General features: G+C 46.2%; 1 protein-coding gene across 2 annotated transcripts in view; it reads right to left on the minus strand.

Annotated features, from left to right (window-relative positions):
• The window catches only part of DPYSL3 (dihydropyrimidinase like 3), a 120,009-nt gene that overhangs the window by 71,540 nt on the left and 33,469 nt on the right, over positions 1-15,000 (minus strand). Inside the window, exon 1 of one of the 2 annotated variants that reach the window (XM_068536128.1) lies at positions 172-340. The exons of the other annotated variant lie outside the window; for it this stretch is intronic. Coding sequence (XP_068392229.1) covers positions 172-210 — 39 coding nt within the window. The 5' untranslated portion in view covers positions 211-340. Of the gene's footprint in view, positions 1-171; positions 341-15,000 lie in introns of those variants that run through there. 2 annotated transcript variants of the gene reach the window in all.

The raw sequence follows: 15,000 nt of genomic DNA on the forward strand, positions 1-15,000 counted from the left end.
CCGCGCCGGCTGGACTGACCACCGCCACACACCACCCCCCCGCCCCGGCCCCGGCCCCGGGCCCCCGTCCCTCCCCGGGTACCAGCCCAGGGAAGCCGGCGGGATCCAAGCCGCCCCCACCCGCGGTGCAGCCGGCCAGGAGCGAGCGAGCCACGGCGGCGTCCGACTCACCGTGATCCGCGGGATGTTCTTCTTGCCTTGGTAGGACATGGTGGCGGCGGTGGCGGCAGCAGCTGCCTCCCTCCCTCCTTCTTCTGCTCCGGCTCGCCCGCGCCTTCCTCAGCGCACAGCGCCCCAAGATCAGGTGGAGCGAATGGTGCGCTGGCCGCGGCCGCCGCCTCCTCCTCTCGCCTCCGCCCCCCTCCCCGGCTCCCGCGGCGGCTGCCAGAGACAATAGTAAATCTCCCCGGTCCCCCTTTCACCCCCGACCCCCCCCCCCACACACACACCCTCCTCCACTCGCGTTCACGCCCGGGCTTTTTTTTTTTTTTTTTTCCTTTCTTTTGCGGTGCCAGCTGGGACCCCGTAAGACAAGAATGGCTGATCCGCGACTCCTCCCTCTTCTCTCTTATCCCTATTGATTTTCCTCCTTGCATCTGCCTCACCCACTTTTTCTTCCTTTTTTTTTTTTCTGGTGACTTGCGAGTGCAGCGGAGCCAGCCTGCTCCACCGCCACCAGGGGGCGCGAGGGACTGTTCGGGGCGGGGATGCTGCAGTCCCTGGTGTCGGCGGCAGAGAAGCCCCAGCGTAGCCCTCCTGGCCCCGCCGCAGCCCGGGAAAGCGCCCACGCCTCCGACCTGCCCGTGATCCGATTCCCCACCTTCCCCACCCTGGTTTCAGAAAGGAGACGGCTCTGGACTTCCCTCCCGGAACCCGCTCTCCTTCGCCACCGCGCGGGCTGGATGCGACGGCAGCTGCCTTTGTTACCGCGGAGGCCGAGCGCCGCCTCTGCTGGTCGCTGGGTGTGTAAACAGCCGCCGCGACCCCTTAGAAAGCCGAGAACTGGGCTGACTTTGTGCAGCCTGGCCGGCCGCTGCTATCCCGAGACCATGAAAATCGGCATCAGAAAATGCGAAGCAACCCCTCACTCTCGGCGGGCTGCGAGGGGGCACCGTGTCAGCTACCATCAGCCGTTCTCTGTATTGTAAAAATAATTCTCAAAATAATGTTTTAAAGGAACTCCACTGTCTGGCTCTCAGAATCGAAGAAAAAGCATTAACGCTGCTCCGTGAGTAAAGAGTATAAAACACCTGCAGTGAGAAGCCAAACGCCCGGGCACATTACTGCGCAGCCGTGGGTTTTGTGAGCGATCTGGTGTGCGCTGTTCACAATGCCGAGTTCACTTTAGGCAGGGCTGATAGACAGAGATCAATGTGCTATTAGGACCAAAAACATGACCTTTCGGTGCTGGAATATATTATCCTTTGGCTACCCGCTTCAAATAAACGGCCAAGGGGGGCATGTTTGGAGGAGCCACTGTGGCTCGGGGCTGAGGGATGGTCGGATGGTCTCAGCTCTCCTGAAAAAAATAATCCCAAATATACCACTTGGATAACAACAACAACAACAAAAATGGCTTGCTATGCGAAAATTATAAAGCCCTCTCAAGACAAGTCTCCCACGACCACCACACCCCCTTGTGGATCCTAATCCTCCCTAAATAGAAATTCTGTAGATACCACGGAGCATGACTAGGTCTGTGTTAGAGATCTTGAATTCACATTTCTCCAAGGCAGGCCACCCACCACACTTCGGGACATCTCCTCATTAACTTGAAGGCTACCTTTGCAGTAGAGAAGCTATATAAAGCATCCACAGAAAGAAGGTACAGAATACTCCAGCTTGGGCTTTCCATAAACCTGAAATGAACCAGCCTGGTCACATAATCAAACGGCAGACTAAGCCCCCCTGAAACACTCCTTCTCAAGTGAGTTAATCCAGCGGCTGGTTATTCATGGGTAACTAGACTGAATGCAGTCTTCACAGGAGAAGTCCACAGCATTCTCCACTTTATTTCTGTGATACTCTTGGAGGATGAATGCAAAGCAAAGGTCACCTCCCTGTACTCTTTTGCAAAGCACAGGGGAAAAAAAAAAAAAAAAAAGACTAAAGTGAAAGGCACGCCCTAAACATTTTGCTTTGTTCTTAAAGCTTAAGTGCTGAGACCACTAGCCAAGAGTTGTGAAATTACAAAGCATTCTGGGGATTGGCATGCAAATGAGCAGGATTATATTTAGAACAGAGTAAAAAAGAGAATTAACTACATACTATGCAACCCTGCAGAGGTCTCTCAGAATCTTTCCCATAGTTTTAACTGCTCCAAATTTATGTGAAGGGATCTTGCAAGTTCTTCTTAGGAAAAGCAAAAAATATGTAGGGGACATTTACAATCCTAAAGAAATACCACTGCCTTCCTTTTTTTAATTTCGTGGGTTTGTCGGGTTTTTGTTTCCTTTCTTTGCATCCTAATTATCTCTTCTGTTACTGTCATTATAATCCAGAACACTCTCTACTAAATAGATTTATACCATATTTTTGATCACTTGATGATTTTGTGTGTGTCTGTTGTTTCAAATTACAAGACTTGGTTAATCTCTTTGAGGTCAGGCTTGCATGCAAGAAGCCATGCAGAATAGGACTTGTGATGTGTTTCTCTGGATCAGACTGCTGTGAAAAGCCATGCACAGGAATGCATAATAACCAGCTAATCGGTTCAAGCTGTTGCCATCAGCAGAAATGTACAACAAACAGTATTTTTTTCCCTCTTTCATCCCCTTCAATCATCTTTCTCTTTCTTAAATCAAAATCAAGTGTCTAAGATGAGTTTGAAGAAAAAAGCCTTCCTTGGCTGTGCCTTTCTTATTCAAGGACTAAGAAGAAAGGCCGTGATCAACACAGGATGCCTCTGTGTCTGGCCAAGAGAGTGAGGAGTGGAACCGGCATGAATGGTTTCCACAGTAGAATGACTCTGAATGGTTTTCCTTGGATACACAGCAGTACTTGGCTTTAGATATCTCAGGAAACTATGAGAGAGGGAGAGGGAGACACTGAGCAACTTTATGGTCCCAAAGAAACTTAATTTTGGCCACCAAACCTACCACATCCATAGACTTCCCACACCTCAGTCAAGGCTACTTTATTCTAGTTGCTCAGACTAAAGGTTTGGCATCATCCAAACCTTGACTTCTCTCCTTCAGTCCAATCCAATTTGCACCCCACATCCAATCTGTCAGGAAATACTGTTGGTTCTGTCTTTTACATATATACACACTATGATCTCTTCTCTCCATCTACAAAGCTTCTCTCTGTGTCCAGCTGCCATCAGCTATCACCTGGACTACTGCAGTAACCTAACTGGGCTCTCTTCTTCACTGTTATTCATTCATTCTCACAATATTCACACAGTATTTACCCTGTGCTACAGATGTGAATAATAATAATAATAATAATAATAATAATATCCCGGATCTCAGGGAGTTTATTTTATACCCTTATTCAAGAGAATACCATCTGTCACCTGTTAGCCCCCTTCTATGCTTTATTTATCTTCATAGTACTTTTTCACCACATAATATATTAATTTATTATTAAGTATTATCTTCCTTCTCATCCCTAGAATGTAAACTCCCTGAGGGCAGGGAATGTGTCTGTTTTATTCACTGCTGGGTCCTGAATGTGTGAAATAGGGCCTTGCCCATAGAAACTGCTCAATTATTATTAGGTGAGTGAATGGAAGAATGTTTCAAACTGTGTCAGAAGAAAGAGATGGAATAAGAACTTTCCTGTAATTAAAGGGCATGTGGTGAGAATCTAGATTTAAGAATATCTATTTTTGCTTCTGTAAGCCTTCTTAGAGTTTCCTGATTCTAGATTTCAGAGCAAGTGAATTCAAGATGGTGAGGAATCACTTTGCTAATAGGATACAATCACAAAATTCCAAGGCAATACATGGGCCAAAGAATGACTCTGTAGAATAGATTTGGTACCTGAGCAGTGATTAGAGAGCTGTGGCTCGAAAGGAGCCGCCATCAAAGTATAAGAGAAGATCAAAGGCCTTGTGTTAATTTAAAGAACTTCCTTTTTAAAAAAATGAAGGAACTTCCCTGGTGGCGCAGTGGTTAAGAATCCATCTGCCAACGCAGGGGACACGGGTTTGATCCCTGGTCCGCGAAGATCCCACATGCCGCGGAGCAACTAAGCCCAGGCGCCACAACTACCGAGCCTGTGCTCTAGAGCCAGTGAGCCACAACTACTGAACCTGTGTGCCACAACTACTGAAGCCCGCGCGCCTAGAGCCCGTGCTCAAGAAGAGAACAAGAGAAGCCACCGTAATGAGAAGCCCACACACTGCAACGAAGAGTAGCCCCTGCTCACCGCCAACTAGAGAAAGCCTGCATGCAGCAGCGAAGACCCAACACAGCCAAAAATAAATTAATTAAATAAATTAATTAAAAATGAAAAAAATGATTTTGAGTTCAGAAGGAAAACTGTGGACTAGAATCCAGGATGGTATACTGTTTAAGGGTCTGGACTTGGGAATAGAGGGACCTCCGCCACATTACAATTCAACCAGCTCCTGTTTCTATGACCATCAGCAGATTATTTCAACCTTCTGAGCCTTGGTTACCTCACCTCTAAAATGAGCATTTTATTACCTACCATACAGTGTTTTTGTGATGATTTATTAATTCATTCAACTAATATTTATTGAGTACCTATTATGGGTATCTAGGCACGAGGGATACAAATATTTGAATAAAACTGACAAAATCCCTGCCCTCTTGAAGCTCCCATTCTAGAGAAGGCATGAATCAAGAGTAAAATATAGTGTTTTAAAAAGTATATAGTGTTTAAAATGGTGGCAAGTGCATTGGGGATAAATAAAGCAGGAATGGGGAAATGAAAGTCATTCCAGTGTCTTGAGGATGGGCTGAAATTTTCCGTACCAGGGATCACAGAAGGTCTGGTGAGATGGCGGTTGCTTGGACCAAATCGTAACAGTGGAAGCAGTTCGAAATGGTCAGATATTGGATATGATTCAAGGTTAAGCCAGCAATATTTGCTGATGGATTTGACTGGGGTATGAGAAAAAGAGCAATCAAAGATTACACTAAATATGTCGGCCTGAGCAACTCAAAAGATGAAGGTGAGATAGGGAAAATTGTGGGAGAACTGGGATTGGGGGGGGGGGGAAGTCAGGAATATGCTTGTGGACCTTCCTATTAAACATCCAAGTGAAATGTTGAGCAGGCAGGTAGATATTCAAGATTAGAAATCTAAACGAACAGCTGGGCCAGAGATACAAATTTGGGAGCAGTCAACCTCTAGCTATTATATAAAGGAACAGTGCTGGATGAGCTGACCAAGGACGTGAGTGGAGGTAGAGCTCTGAGATAAGTAAGCAGCCTCAGGGTAAAAAAAGAACCAGAAAAAGCATCAGAGACAGTGGTCAATGAGACAGCGGGGACACCATGAGAGTACAGTATTGTGAAGGTGAAGAAATAAAATTATTTCAAAAAAGAGAAAGTGTTCACATGCTGTTGAAAGGTCAAGGATGATGGGAACTGAGAGTTCATCAGTGCGTGAAATCACCAAGGACCTTGACCAGAGCACCTATAAAATAAGTATCTTCATACCCACCTCACAGTGGGGTTTTTTTGTGTATGTATAAGCAAGTATTAAATTATTCTGGTAAGATTTACTGCGTACCTACCATGTGTGTATGTGTGCCAGAGCAGTCTTAATGAAGTTGTGGAGCTGAAATCTGATTGGAGCGTTTCCAAAAGAAAATCAAAGGGGAAACTGAAAACACCTAATACAGGCAACTCTTTCAAGGAGTTTTTTGTAAACGGGGACAAGGATATGGAGAAGTAACTAGCAGAGAAAGTAGAATCTAATATGAGGGAAATAGCACGGCTTCTGCCAACGGGGCTGATTCAGAAAGAAGAGGAAACTTCACGATGCAGGAGAGAAATGGAACAACTGCTGTCGGGGTTCTTGAATAGACAACACAGGTGACATCTAGTGTTCAAATGGAGGGCTTCCCCTTAGCCAGGAGGAAGGACCGTTCCTCCACGAGTAACTAAGGGGAAGAGTATACCGGCACAGAGACAGACAGCTGGGTAAATTTCATGGTGGGAGTTTATGGCAGTTCTCTTCTGACTGTGTCTGTTTTCTCTGCCATGAGCTAAGACAGTCTGGGAGAGAAGGTACTGAAAGTTAAGAGGGGAGAGGAGCTGGTATAGAGTCAGTTTTTAGGAGATTAAAGGGGCTAGGGAAATACCGTGTGATTCCCTGGCAGCACTTAGGATTCCCCTCAGGTAGTGGCCATAAATTTAAAGACAGACCCGTAAGCATGGTGTGGCTTACACCTCCAGCCATGTACAGCTGTATACATGCAGGCATGGAGGAGGCAGCGTGTGGACTTTGACAAGGGTTTTGCTAGATGAGTGCTGAGAAGGGAGAAAGAAACTCAAGGGAATTGAGGATAAACCATGGGATCTAAGCTGGTTAAGAGGGAAGGGAGGGCACAAGTGTATACGGGGGTAAAGGACACTGAACATATTGAAGATTAAATAAGATTATTCACGTAAAGCTCTTAGCACAAAGTTAATTAGACGGCAGCTATTCCTACCATTATCTTTAATGTTCTGATTATTATTTGCTGAACTCGTTTTTTGTGTCCAGGACTATGTCTTATTTATCTTGGTAGTCTCCAGCTCTTTTATAAAGCTTGGAATAGAGTAGAATCAATGGGGGAAAATTAATTGAATAGAGGGGAAAGTCAAGAATATTCTGTCTTCCTTTTAACCTCCAAAATATCTCAAATAAGTGCTTAGTAATTCACACAGTTTTGACTATCAAAAATACTTTCTAGGGGCTTCCCTGGTGGCGCAGTGGTTGAGAATCTGCCTGCCAATGCAGGGGACGCGGGTTCGAGCCCTGGTCTGGGAGGATCCCACGTGCTGCGGAGCGACTGGGCCCGTGAGCCACAATTGCTGAGCCTGCGCGTCTGGAGCCTGTGCTCCGCAACAAGAGAGGCCGCGATAATGAGAGGCCCGCGCACCGCGATGAAGAGTGGCCCCCACTTGCCGCAACTGGGGAAGGCCCTCGCGCAGAAACCAAGACCCAACACAGCCATGAATAAATGGATAAATAAATAAACAAATAAAAATTTAAAAAAAAAAACTTTCTACTTTTTAAAAACAAATTTATACTTTGCTATATTAATATGGGTAAACGTTTCCCCCGGTTCCTGATTTGAAGGATGAAGAAAAGCATAGTCCCAAAACAAATACGGAAGAGTTTTGAAGGGGCAAAAGACATATACCAGGCTTTTGTGAAATATATAGGCTATTCTAATGTGAATAAACATTTAATCTCAGAACTTCCCATTAAGTCATTTGAGTCCATTAATTTTACCTACATTTCAAACAAAGGAAATCCTAGTCGTGTACTTCCAGTGTCACAGAATGAAAATCAAAGTGGTGATTCACCTGCTATTATTAGATGTTTACATATTAAATACACAGAAATAACCTGACAAACAATCCTACCCTTGAAACACATAAGCCAAAAAAAGAAAAAAAATATGATAGCCACAGGAAAGTATTCCCATGGGCTTATTCCAAAATCAAACTTACATCAGCATGAGCAAGGTAGGCAATCCTACTTCTTCCTGGATGGACGTTCTCATTCATTTCCTCAGTAAAGAATGATTCTGCAGGCCTCTGGCCTTCTCCGCACAAAGCCTGGGAGGCCTCTTCAGGTTTTAAAGACAACTTAGTCCTGGAAATACTTTTATAGCACATTTACATCAAAGGCTGTCCATTCTGAGCCACGCCTGGGGCAGGAAAGGGCTCTGCAGCAGATCCAGGATGCAAGTGCAAACAGCCCTGCCACTTTAGCCATAAGACCCGATAAACTCTACAGCACTGGAGGTATTTGTGGTGGGAAAAGCCACCACGTGAACGTTATGCAGTCCCAACAGAAGTATCACAATTTACACTCTTAGGGCTCTGGAGTAAGAAAATTATGCACTATTTGAAAAATAGGTCCTCGAGTGCTATTGGACCCTGGTAGAGATGGAGGGCTTGACCAGGGTCATGAAGTGGCCAGAAATGTCCATTCTGAGCTGGGTTCTATCAGACCCACCAAGTCACAAGACCAAGTTGGCCAAACAGCAATTGATCATGAGAAGGGCTGAAGGGCACAAGTAAACTACCTGAGCAGGTGGCCCCGTCTCCCATGTCATCCACTGCTGCTGCTCTAGTACCCTTCTGTCAGCACACACCTATGGCCCTGAGGATAAGCTGGCGGAGCAGGAAAACACCTGAGCCTGATTTCCAGATGGGATGGCTCGGCATCTAGATCACATTGAAAACACACCATGGCCACTTGACAGTCCCACCCAGGGGTGGTGTTGAAAGACAATAGCGAAGAGATCTCTTCCCAAATGTCCAGAGTTTCAGGCTAGTCGTCCACTTTGGAAAGAACAGTGACTCAAGATTATACATAATGTTGAAGAAGAAAAGTGGCTCAAGATTATACATAGTGTTGAAGTATTTCTAGGTGGTAAGGGGAAAGATTAAAGATCAAGGAAAAGGTGGCCTTAGCTAGCAGCACATGGCAGACCAGGGGAATGGGCATAAAGAATGAAGATATATGTATTGTATTTTAATGCCCTCCAGAGAGCATCCATCACGGAAGAGGCACTAAACGATGAGGCAGACAAAATGATTCAGTCAGCTGACATCAGCCACCCTCCATCATCAACCACCCCAGTGTTGGCTCAGTGGGCACATGGATGGAGTAGACAAGACATGGTGACAGGGATAGAGGCCATGCAGGGAACCAATACCCAGTCACCAGTGCTGATCCAGCTACTGGTGCCGTCAAACATCCATCCTGCCAGCAACACAGAGCAACACTTCCTCCCCAAGATGGCACCATCCCTCAAAGATACACACAGCCACTTGTGTAGACGACCTTAGACCCCTTTCACACTGGAAAGCACAGTGATTCATTTTTACAGAAACAAACACATATTCTAGATATGGATTTGCACCTTCTGTTGCTGTGGCCTCAGTCGACCCTATTTGAGGGCTTAAGGAGTGTTTGAGGCACTGGCATGGGATCTACATAGCATCACATCAGACCAAGGGGCTTGTTTAACAGCAAGTAAGATGCAAGAAAGGCCACATGACTGCAGGATCCACTAGTTCTATCAAATACCGCATCACCCTGAACCTGCCAACCTGAGCAAGGCGGAATGGCCTACCGAAGGCACAACTGAAGCACCAGTTCAGAGACGACTCCTTGCAAGGATAAGGCACCACCCTCCAGGATGCACTGTGCATTGTAAATCAGTGCCCTTTATATGGTGCTGTGTTTCCAAAGGAAGAACACATGGATCCCAGAAACAAGGGGAAGAAGCAGGAGTGACCCCTTTTACCTTTACTGCCAGGGACCCAATTGGGATATATGCGTTTCCCATCCCTGCAGCTCTGGGTTGTTTAGTGTCTTTTCCCCAAAGGGCAAGTGCTTCTACCAGGGGGCACAGCAAGAACTCTGCTGAACTACGAATTACAGCTATTACAGCTGTTACAGGGCACCTTGGGCTCTTTGTGCTCAGGGACGAAACACGCAAGAAGGAGAGTTGGTATCCTTCTTGGTGGGACCGTGAAGAGCAGGAGGAGATAGGGCTACTATTGCACAACGGGGGCAGGAAGGGGTATGTCGGACACGCTTATGATCCACAGGGGTTCTTTCAGGCACAGCCCTGCCTGATCTTGATGGTAAACGAACAAGTACACCAGCTGCAACCTGAGATGGACACGGTGACGGGGGTCTCTTACCCCTCAGAGATGCAGGTCCATGTTCCAACACCAAGTACATCACCTGGACCAGCAGAGGAGTTAGCTAAGAGTGAAGGGAACCTAGAATGGTTAGGAGACGACATTAATGAGTACTATCGTGGCCCTAAGAGCAGCTGTGGTAAAGAGGCCCTGAGACCCCCAAGAGAAGAGGCACACACAGATCCTGGAGTTTTTGCTCCCAGAAATTACACAAGGAGGTCAATCTGAGCAGAGCAAGGAGGGGTCTGCATAGACACAAGAATCTCCACCCAGCCCCCAGTTCAGAGCTGAAGGACTCAGCCCCTCAGGGGCTCTCAGCGCCTTCCTGGAAACTGCCCTTGTCTAAGGTACCCACTCCTGCAAGGGCAGCCTCATCCAGTAATTGCTAATGTGAGCATATCAAGGCCGGGCCTCCCAGGTACAAAAGGGCAACAGCTCTAATGGATTATCCCAGTTTCAGACCTATAAGGTCAACTGAAGCCTTTGTTAAGACCACATCACAGCTCAACTTTCCTCTCTGCCCAATCCTTCCTTTCCCTTCCCTTCCACAGATGTTGAGCCTAAGCACACTCCCTAATACGCTTCCTGCAACTTATTCTTCTCAGAATCTGCTTCCCAGGAAACCCAACCTGCAACAGTGAGGCTGGTATTAAATGAAGATGTATGTGGAGTGACATTTTTTATTTAGCCAGTATTTTTAAATGTATAGATTTCATATTCAAATTTAGATTTCTTTAAAAATTGGAAAACTTGGCAATTCTGGGCTCGCAGATACACTGTGGTGCCCGTCAGCTACAGCTGAAGACTGGCTGCCCTTTGACACAAACATGTATATCCCAGTTAGCTATAATGTCTGCTGCTTCCTCTTCCTTCACGTAGGGTTGGCTTCCAGGTTTTTAGGCCACCTGCCTGGCTTAGAGTCACCTGAATTTCTGATATCCGACCACTTGGAGACTGAGTTATTTAGGCATTATGGAACAGGAACTCGGTGTCTCAAAGGTGAGGGTTGTTCTTTCCCGAAGCAGACTTTGGTGCCTGTTCAGAACTGAGGCAGCAGTGAGTTATCTCTGGGGAGCAACCTCCGCCCCAGCCCACCCTCACTCCACCCGCATTGGGCCCTAAACCACAAGACTGAATCCTGGAACTGCCCAACCCTCTGCTAAAAGCCAGTTTGACAGCATGGGCTGGAGCCGCTGGATCTATGGTCACATGCAATCAGTTTCACCTTTGGGCTGAATGGAAACACATGTGATTGGATTCAGATCTCCCTGGGCCCAGCACAACAGTTCACCCCCAGATGAGGGATGTGAGACTCACGCTTGGATGGAAGCTCAAAATAGCAAGCCAACCCCCAAGTGCAAGGCTGCAACCCCAGTTTATATTTTCCAGGTTTCCCATCCGCCTCCAGGAAGGGACTTTGGCTGCATGTCTTTTTTTTTCCCCTCCGGTTTCCTGTACTCAGCTGTAGCAAAGGCTCCAGGGCCATAGGGCCTCATCAGCCTCTGGCTCCCTATCTTTTCAGACAAATAGGAATGGCAGAGACATATGCCTGAGGGTCTAGTCACAGGTTTTTCTGAGCAAATTCCCAAAGGAACAGTGGAGTGGAAAACAGGCTCCCCCAACACATCACTGGTACGTCAACGAATAAGCGCTTCTTAGTTGGACGGGTCACCTGTGTGCACTGATCCCAAGTGAAACCCTGGATTTCTGACCTCAAGACAAATGCTGACCTGGCCCCAGGCAGAGTGCTTGGTCACTTTTGAAGGTCCAGGTACTCATTTTTTTATTGGAGACAGTGAACATAAGAGGCAGGAACCAGAGACTGAAATAGAGAAAAACTTAGGTTTTCCAAATTCATTTCAAATTAGCTGACTTTGGAATTAGCCTGAAAAACTTCTAAGCTTGCCTCATCTGTAAAATGGGTCAGTAGAAGAGCCGAGTGGATATGCCGACACATACGTGTTCTTTCGAACATGAAAGAACAGGTCTGATAAAACAAACAGATGAGTTGATTCATTTAAAAGAAGTTGCTGGTGTGTATCTTTATGGCATAGAGTGATTAAAAGAACAGGTTTTGGAGTCCCTGTGACAGTGAGTGGGTAAAAAATGGAGAAGCCCTGACCAACCTAGGTCCCAGTCAAATTCTCCTCTTGCTTCCCTGCTGTAATCATAACCAAAGTTGATAAGGACTGTCTGAATTTACAGTACAATATACTGTGCATCTTCCAAAAAGGTATGTATAATTAATACATATTTTTAAAAGTAACCAAGTCCTGTTTTCATGACTTCATAGCCACAAATAATTTCCAGTGACCTCCAAAAACCCCAAAGTATTGCTGACAAGAGAGATGAACACATTTTGTTACTGACACTTGCCTAGTTTATACATTTCCTGGGGATTCTCTATAGCAAGAGAGAAAGTAATATATAACAAGATGCTGGTTAGTAGAATAATGGTTCTGTTGTAAGCTAATGCCACCGTGGAAAACAATTATTATAAACAGCCGCATATCTTTGACTCAGCTTTAATTAAAATTAAAGTTAAGATTGGGGCCACTCTCTTTTTTTCTAAGCAGGAGCCCTGGAAATCACTTGTAGGGGTAGTTTTAAGGGAAACGGTTATTGAATACTTAAACAATTACTAAACAGGTTAAGGTGAATCTGTATTTAGTCTCTATTTTGCCAGCATAAAGTTGAGTTTCTCTCTAAATCCCTAAAGCTTCTGTAATGTTTTAATGCAAGGTCTCCTCACTTAAAACCTTGAGACTATGAAAGGTTCTCATGGGAAACTACTTTATCACAAAGTTTGCTGTAAGAGATCCTACTCAGATAAAGGTAGAAACTGTGTTTGTCACAGAAGGCTGATTTGACTCATTCACTTTGTGATGACAAATTTACTATGGTCTTGCTAACTGACTTCTCATTAACGAGTATAAAAAGATGGTAAAGGCTCTTAGAAGTAAGGACAGTACGAATGACACTCGTATGACATTTTTTTTCAAGTAAAATAGAAAGTAACTAGCCCATGAACTTGAGAACACAAGATAGGCTATTTTCCATGACAACATCCATACAAGAGATAAATATCTGAGGCAGCCACCTGCCCACCACCAGGGACAGAGTGAGGGACTGGCTCGTCCTCCTCCCCTGCCAAAACTCCTATGACCACTGGGCCCCCCTCAAGCTAACATCACCCTGGGAGCCTGGCCTGCGCCCCCGTCCCCTGCACCCTGGAGCCGTCTGCCTGATGCCAGCAGTAGATTCTCCTTCCCCAGCAACGCAGGTCTCTGCACCCTGATGGCTGCTGGAGGGTGGTGTCCATAAACCTTCTTGACTGGTCCCCGGGGCCGCTGGCTTTCCACCCCACTTGGCAAGAATCCACTGTTACCCTGCTAATGCCCAAGTGGGCAAACAGGGCCCACTATGGAGCTCAGAAATGGAATCCAACTCTGCTAGTCACACGGACTGCAATTCTAAGCCATGTGGTGCCTGCTAACAATGGTGGCCCTGGACAAGTTCGTTTAAACTCAGTTTCCTCCTCTGTAAAATGGGCTAATATGGTTAACTTATATGGTATGAGGATTAGGTGAAATAATGGACAGTACCTGATATTCTGTGAATGCTTCAAGAAACTGGATGGATTGACCTGATTAATTAAAATACTGCATGATGTGGCCCAGGGTACAGAGTGCTATTGAGTGCACCCAGTCCAAAGAAAGCCAAGCAAATTCTGTAGGTATGTATTTTGGCACATTTTTTCCTGGGGAGGGCAAGTGTCTAGTTTTCTTCAGATTCTCCAAAGCGTACACGAGCCCAAAAAGATCAAGCATTCTCATCACTGATGCGACACCGCCTCCCAGCCCTTATCTCTAGCCAGACCTCCTCTCTCGGTGTCAAGCTCATACATCCAGTAGCACAAGGGGTGTCTCCACCTGAAACCACAGGCACCTCTACCCCACTGTGGTGGGCTCTGTGGTGCACCACCCAGATCCCCCTTCGGGAGGAAAGGGCTTATGATCCCAGCTACGCAAGTGCCGCCAGCAGAGGCTCTCATCTGTCAGCCACCTTTGCATGTTGCTTCAGCTAAGGAGGTCCACTTTGCCCCAGATGACATTGCCTTGGGGGGTGGCGCACATCCAATGATACCAATGACTCAGGTCAGATCTGAAGGTTCATCCTCTCTCCAGACCTCCTGGTAGGGCCAGCTGTGATTTCTGTTGAGGCTACATTTTCCTTCTACTCAATTTCTGCTTCCTCTTCCCCTTCCTTCCCCATCCACTGGTGTTGATCTCAAGAGCATCCCATAGGAAACCTTCTGCATGTTAATCTTGTCTTACGATCTGATTCCTAGGGAAACTGGAACAGTCAACATGTCTCAGATAGGTTCTAGAACCTTCTGTACTTTCTCCAATGCTTTGCACCTCAGTGGGTGATACCTCGTTTCACCTGGTCTTTAACCAGAAACCTGAGCCTTAGTCTTTGCTGCTTTGGTACTGTCTGCTTCCCCTGCCTGGATCAACCTCACCCAGTTTGGGTCCTTCTTATCAATCTGCTCTCATCTTAAATGTCATTTACCTGTATGGGAGTCTCCAGTCATTCCCCAGTCCTCTCAAGTTAAAGTCTACGATTCTTAATATGATGAACAAAACTTCCCATACTAGGCCTCTCCTCATCTCTGTGGCTTCATCTCTCTTAACTCCTTACTGTACTTTATGTTCCAATAACCCTAGGAACCAGGCATTTCTTTCACATCACGTTGTTTCCTGCCTCTAAGGGCTTGCCCATGTCATACCTTCTGCTGAAACGATCATCCCCCTTCTTAACTTGGGAACCTCCAAACAATCCTTTATGACTCAACTCAGGCACTATCTTCTCCAGAAAGCTTTCCCTGACACCCATCCAGTGATCCCTGGTGCTTCCCTGAGTCTCTGCCAACTTCCAGCACCGCGCTTATAGCGTATGTTATGATTATCTGTTTTGTTGGCCATCTTCCTCGGGCTCCTTGAGGGGATGGCTCTGTTTATTCATTACTGTATCCCAGTGCCAGCACAGTGCCCTAGCACATAGATAAAGGCACTTATGAGATGTGTGTTAAATGATGGCCTTGGATGAATACATACCAACATACATATATACATACATG

The sequence above is a fragment of the Eschrichtius robustus genome, chromosome 2 (assembly GCF_028021215.1).
Source record: "Eschrichtius robustus isolate mEscRob2 chromosome 2, mEscRob2.pri, whole genome shotgun sequence".
Classification (NCBI taxonomy): domain Eukaryota; kingdom Metazoa; phylum Chordata; class Mammalia; order Artiodactyla; family Eschrichtiidae; genus Eschrichtius; species Eschrichtius robustus.